This window comes from Brassica oleracea, chromosome C8 (assembly GCF_000695525.1).
Source record: "Brassica oleracea var. oleracea cultivar TO1000 chromosome C8, BOL, whole genome shotgun sequence".
Classification (NCBI taxonomy): Eukaryota; Viridiplantae; Streptophyta; class Magnoliopsida; order Brassicales; family Brassicaceae; genus Brassica; species Brassica oleracea.
Genome location: NC_027755.1, coordinates 13,930,188 through 13,936,750, shown reverse-complemented (window position 1 = coordinate 13,936,750; position 6,563 = coordinate 13,930,188). Strand labels below are relative to the sequence as shown.

General features: G+C 31.4%; 1 protein-coding gene across 1 annotated transcript; it reads right to left on the bottom strand.

Moving 5' to 3' along the window:
- Positions 1-4,271: 4,271 nt before the first annotated feature.
- Positions 4,272-5,903, bottom strand: LOC106307748 (plant UBX domain-containing protein 5). Its single transcript, XM_013744791.1, has 4 exons — positions 5,512-5,903; positions 5,110-5,419; positions 4,946-5,041; positions 4,272-4,873 (listed from the first exon to the last, which is right to left on the bottom strand). Exons 1-4 carry the CDS (start codon positions 5,892-5,894, stop codon positions 4,493-4,495), a joined length of 1,170 nt encoding a protein of 389 aa, XP_013600245.1. The 5' UTR covers positions 5,895-5,903; the 3' UTR covers positions 4,272-4,492.
- Positions 5,904-6,563: the final 660 nt, after the last annotated feature.

Here is a 6,563-nt window from a genome sequence, read left to right as displayed (position 1 = left end):
GAGTTGAAGTTTAGGGTTTAGGGTTTAGAGTTGATGTTTTAGTGTTTAGGGTTAATTTTTTAGGGTTTAGGGTTTAGAGTTTACTTTTAGGATTTAGGGTTTAGTGTCGATAGTTTAGGGTTTAGTGTTGATGGTTTAGGGTTTTGAGTTGAAGTTTAGGGTTTAGGGTTTAGAGTTGATGTTTTAGGGTTTAGAGTCGAAGGTTTAGGGTTTAGAGTTGATGTTTCGGGGTTTAAGGTTTATAGTTCATGTTTCAGGGTTTAGGGTTCGTATTTAAAAAAAAATAGGGTTTAAGATTGATGGTTTAGGATTTAGAGTTGAATTTTAGGGTTTATGGTTTAAATTTCGAAATAGTATAATTCGAAAAAATTTTAAAAATTATTTTTTATTTTTTTGGATTTTTATTTATTTAAATATTTATTTATTATATATATAAAGAACAAGAGCATAAGAGTCTTTTGCTACTTAATGAAAAATGTATTTTTGAAAATGTCCTTTTAGTGGTGGCAAAAATGAAAAGTAGTAGCATGAAAGTGGTAAACATGTCATTTACCCCAACCAAAATTATGTTAAAATAATTCACAACAAAAACAAATAAAAATTTAGTAAGAATAAACTCTCAAGATTTTGTAAATATAATTCTCAAATTTTTTTTTGTAAAAGTTAAAGCAGCTGATACCTCTTAATGAATCACTAGAGATTGATCCGCACGCCAGTGCATGTGTTAATATTTTGGGAAGACCCGACGAAATCCATCTAAAATTTTATAATGCTCGAGTGAAGCTTAATTTCAAAATCCAAAAAACCTGATACCCGAAAGAAATAACTCATACCTGAACGGGTAACCGAATGTAAATGCCGACTGATTCTGTAAACAAAAAAAATCTTTGTTACCATTTTGAATTCTTGTCACAAATATAACAATAAAATTCAAACATGTCAAATTATTATGGTTAATATGCAAATAAATGGTGTCAAAATATTATACTAAATATAATTAATAAATTTTTGAGTGAGAAAAAGCACGTAAAAGATATAATAAAACACTCATAAGTTATGTTTTGTACTTTTGTAGTAAATGATGCTGACTTTTTTTGAAAATAAAATAAATGAAGTGGTTAAAATTTATTAAAAATTGAATAAAAGTCTGTAAAATAAAACACTTAAAATAAGCAAATATTGTTTTGTACTTCATTTTTAATAAAATAGATAAAATTATGTAGATAAAAACATTTACTATACTACATATTTGTTTTTTTTACAACGTCAACTACATATTTGTTCGATGATACGCCATGCACCATGCTGAAGACCTCTTGTAACTTTTTTCTCCATAATCTGCATAATTTGCGTTTTCTTGGGTTTGAACCGCAGACCTCCTGGTGTAGAAGTATTAATGAACACTTAATCAAACCACTGGATTAAGGGGGATTCCACATTATCGTTTTAGTTATGATGATTGCTTTAAAATAGGAAATTATTATTTTTTAATTAATATTATATAAATATACGAAATATTTTTTAATTAAATAGAAAATGTTTTCTTTTTGAATGTTATTGATTTTAGGAATATACGAAGTTATTAATTGTGATTCTGCTTAGCGAAAATATCTTTTTGAGACTAACTAACCAAATGTGGTATTTTAAATATATTTTTCATTTTATACAAACCTCTTTGATGTATAATCTTATATTTACGCGTCTTTCTCTTGGCTTTGTTTTCGTGTTTTCGTATGAGCAGGAAAATTCTTTTGAAGGTCAATCTTGGAGAAAACGGTCATTTCATACCCAACATATTGCGATATATTCAATTCATACCGACTTATATGGTCGTGCTAAAACGTACATAAACTTTCAAAATTTTCAAATAACATACCTAATGTTATTTTTTCGGCCAAACCATACCTCAGTCGTCACATCAGTTGTCACGTCATTTAATTTTGCTGACATGACATGGATGTTATGTCAGGTAATTTTGTTGACGAGGATGCCACATATACATTTTTTTTTTGAAAAAAATAGTCATTTTATAAAATAATCTTTTAGAAAATGTAAAATTTTATAAATTTTTATTATTTACTGAAATTAACAAAAATTAACTAAATAATTAAACTTTAATCTTAAATAAGAGATATATTTAAAATGTTTCATCATATCATAATATTTTTCTTGTAAGAGTTATATATGTATTGTAATGATTCAAATTCAATGTTAATATTGCAGTCATGTTATTCTCGATTAGTCATGATTTTATTTATTTAAAAAAAATTATGATATGTTAAATCTAATTTTTTTAAATGTAAATAAATACTCATGATTAATCAAGAGTAATACACTGCAAAACTAGTATCGAATTTGATTCACTACAGCACATATATAGCTCAGTATTATGATATGATCGAAATATTTACGGATATATTTTATATAAGATTAAAATTTAATTATTTAATTCATTTTTGTTAATTATACTAAATAATAAAAATTTATAAAATTTCACATTTTCTAAAAAAATATTTTTATAAAACAACTATTTTGTTTTTTTCAAAAAAAAAATATACATGTGGCATCCTCGTCAGCTAAATTAGCTGACGTAACATCTATGTCAACAAATTTAGATTACGTGGAAGGTGATGTGGCGAATAAAGTATGGTTTGACCAAAAAAATAAACATTAGGTATGTTATTTAAATTTTTTGAAAGTTCAGGTATGTTTTAGCACGACTATATAAGTCGGGTATAAATTGAACATATCGCAATATGTTGAGTATGAAATGACCGTTTTCCGTCCAGCTTGATACCAAGAATATTTCGCACATATTTTGAAGAAAAATGGAAAAAAAAAACACAAATGCAACAAAAACAACAACCAAAACGTGTAACTGATTTAGTGGTATACATTAAAAAAATACTTAGATGAGAAAAGTTGTTTCATAACCACACGCTTGATAACCACACGCTTGATACAATTGGTGTATAATAATAGTCTATTGACTTTTGTGTAAATCATATTTAATTTTGCGGACCAAAAAAAACTAATGTATATTTGGTACTGAAACACGTTATTTTAAGTGAAGTCTTTAATTGAATTAAATAATAGTATTAAAAGTTAGTGGCATAAACCAGTAATTATTAGGAAAAAGTTGTCAATTCAATTTTGTACTTTAATTTTAATAGATTAGATAATATCATTTTATAATATACTCTATCTATATCATTTTAAGAGGTGTTTAAGGTTTTTGCACAAATATTAAAAAAATACAAATTTTTTTATGTAATTGGTTTTGGTTACATAAAATAACATTAAATAAAACTAATTCAACCAATAAAAAAATGCAACATTTTATAATTGATCAAAAATTTCAAATGACATTAAATTTCATCTAGAACTATGAAAACATCACTTATTTCGAAACAAAATCAAAATCGTTAAACACCAGTTTATAGTTAAACTGATAGGGAGGGAGTAATTAACATTTTCTTATTAACAACATAAATCTATAATAGCTAAACCACGTTCAAAAAAATCTTTGGACTCACTCTTTCAAAAACATTGCTAGGTTATAATATATTTATTTGTATACAATTTTATTTTTTTAAACTAATATTCTAAAAAGATGATGCTAAACCACGTTCAAAATTATCTTTGGACTCACCCTTCTGAATAACTGAAAAGAAAATATTCAGTGTTTTGCTAACATTATGTATTGTATCATTATCTTATAAATAGTATCTATTATGTTATATCTAAAAAAGACATTCATAAAATAAAAAAAAATAAAAATTTAAAAAGAAATCTCTATACATATTTATCGAGTTAAAAAATATAATAAAAATTTAAATTTCTATGTTTTTTTTGCAGTAAATATTTTTCTATTTTATGAAAAATTGATTATGTAACAAAAATAATTTATTATCAAAATTTTCAAGCGCATGAATAATACGTTATTTTGATTATTTTGGATATAATATTACAAGTATAAATATATATTTGTAAGATGGTTACGCGGACAAAACATCTGGTATCATTTAAAATGAAGATTAAAGTAAAACAACATTATTTAACAAATCATAAAACCTCTAAACTTTTTCCAACGGTTTGGGATTTTAATGTTTTGTACTTTGTGGTTGATTTAAGGGATGCAAGAGATGCTTAATTCTGACCGATTTGGGAAGAGAGTGATTCTGTGGTTAAAAGGACAATATATTAGCGCATGCAAACCTCGACTGCTTTTGGATAATCCTGTTTAGTGCCGACGAGGTGAAAATGATGTGTATTCAAGTATTTGGATAAATATTATGTTGATGTTTGGAAGAAAAAAACGAAACACACGCCTCAACTTTGATTTTGCACAAAAAAAAAAAAACTGATGCGAAGATGAACCTAAAACAAAAGAAATATTTGATGATTCTCTCAAATGATCCAAAATTCCAAATCCCAGCGTTGACCAAATAGTTGAAAGAAAAAGCAAATGTAATTTTAAATCAGAATAAAGCTAGAGTTTCTGGATGACGACGGAGTTAGCTATACCAGCCTGCTCAATGGTTAGGTCCAAGTCTGTCAATTGTTTAGGAGGGAACCCCATGGTCAGTAACTGATACTCTCTCGAGCCACCGGGTCTTGAAGCGTCGATGAACCCACGCACGTCTCTAACTGTGTGGTGGTTGTTGAACCTGGATACAAGGCGTGTACCATCAGCCAATCTGAGCTGGACCGAAGTTTTAGGTACTGCTTGGTCTACAACAAGCCCTCTTGATGGTCCTGGTGCTGTGTTCATTTGTGCGGGCGGAGCTTGTGCTTCTGCCGCAGAGCCTGATCCGCTGGCTCCTAAGGTTCTTCCTACACCTTGGAATGGGTTTTTGGGCTTTGGTGGTTCCTGTGTGTGAAGAGATACAGACTAAGAACACAAAGAGTACGTATTACAGAGAGACAAGGGAATGGAAATTACTGTGTAATTGTCTTCACGCCTGACGAGACCAACATGAACACGTATCTTCCTATCTACTGGTTCAAGTTCACGAGGGCACTCTGATTTCACAATGCTCTACAAAGACAACATATATAATCAAGATTCCTAGAGTATAAGCACATGGTAGAAGGTTTGGATAATACCTCCATAAAGGTTGCGTTTTGGGGGTCATCAAACCTTCTCAAAGGACCATCATCAACAGTGAAACCGTTCCTCCAGAAAGTGATGGTGTGCATAACCACCTGAGGCTGGTCTTGCTGTTGCTGTTGCTGCTGCTGCGGAGGAGGAGCAGAGGGAACAGGTTCGCCAGACAACATCCGAGAAGCTCCAGTGAAGCTTGTAGAAGCTGACCTCGACGACGGCTCAACAGGTCTGTCTACAGCAGATAGACTAGCTTGCTCGAAAAGCGCGTCAACGTCTTTTGACTTGTTAGGATCTTGAACCATCATCCCACTAAAAAAACAAAAAAAAACTCTTTTAGCTAACATCCAATTATACACAACCTTAAGCACAATTCTTCAGCTTGTGCATATTAACGTGATTACCTCTTGTGTCCGCCAGTATAGTACTCTTGGCCTTCATCAGAGTCACTACCGCCACCACCAGCCGGAGAACTGTTTAGATCGGCGAACGTGCGGATGTTCCCACGGCTCATAGTATTCCTGCTGCCCGAAGGATTCTCAGCTTCCTGATTCTCTGGAGAGGTTTCAGCAGCGGGAATCGAAGGAGGAGGTAAATTAGGGTTTCGAACAGCTGGTAAATCGGCGGCGTCGCTGTCGAGGAAGGAGGATACGGCGGCGTCAAGATCCCACCGGTGACTTTCGAGGAAGAAAGACGCTTTTTCTCTTGTCGAAGACGTGATCTCGACGAAGGATGTGATCAGATTCTCGTTCATCTCCGTATTCGTCGTCTTGTTTTCTTCCTCCATCCTTTGATGATTTCTTTTCTCCTCTTTTGTGTGATATTTATATATCTTTTGTTAAAGGAACGACGTCGTACACTGTTTAGCAATAATTACGATCCTATTGGGCCAAAAGACTTACTCTTTCCACGTTCCAGTTGGGCTATTTTCTTTCTGAATCGAACAGTTCAACTTGATGATGAATTTTGTGTCATTCTAGACACTAGACAGTATACTTGGAAGTTGGAACCATGTATAGCATATCAGTAGACCTATTGTTATACTACCAGTCTTTTGTTTTTTTGAACTGAAAAAGGGTTAAACTCGGGTCTATTAAAGCCACAGACCTAACAATCTTGTTACTACTTTTAATTACTTTAATCTACATTATAATAGGGCAGTTGCATCACTCCTGATGCGACACGTCAGCGATATGTGGATCCCACTTTTAAAAAGTGTGAAAAAAGTGTCAAGTCTGTGACTCAAACCCGGGTTATTGAGATCTAAACAACAACATTTATACCACTGAGCTAAAGAATTCTTTGTACATTGATGGCTGAAACAAATATATATTTATGAAGGTCGGAAACCTTTGCTTCTTCGGTTTTCTCTGTGGGACCCACACTTATTTATTTTATCTAATGATTTTATAAATACTTTATAACTCACGTTTTGAAATGGGATTCGTTAAAAAAA

Coding starts and splice junctions, on each gene's coding strand:
- LOC106307748 (XM_013744791.1), bottom strand. CDS start 5,894: ATGGAGGAAGAAAACAAGACGACGAATACGGAGATGAACGAGAATCTG. Junction 5,420..5,511: donor TATACTGGCGGACACAAGAG/GTAATCACGTTA, acceptor TTGTTTTTTTAG/TGGGATGATGGTTCAAGATC. Junction 4,874..4,945: donor GGCGTGAAGACAATTACACA/GTAATTTCCATT, acceptor CTTCACACACAG/GAACCACCAAAGCCCAAAAA.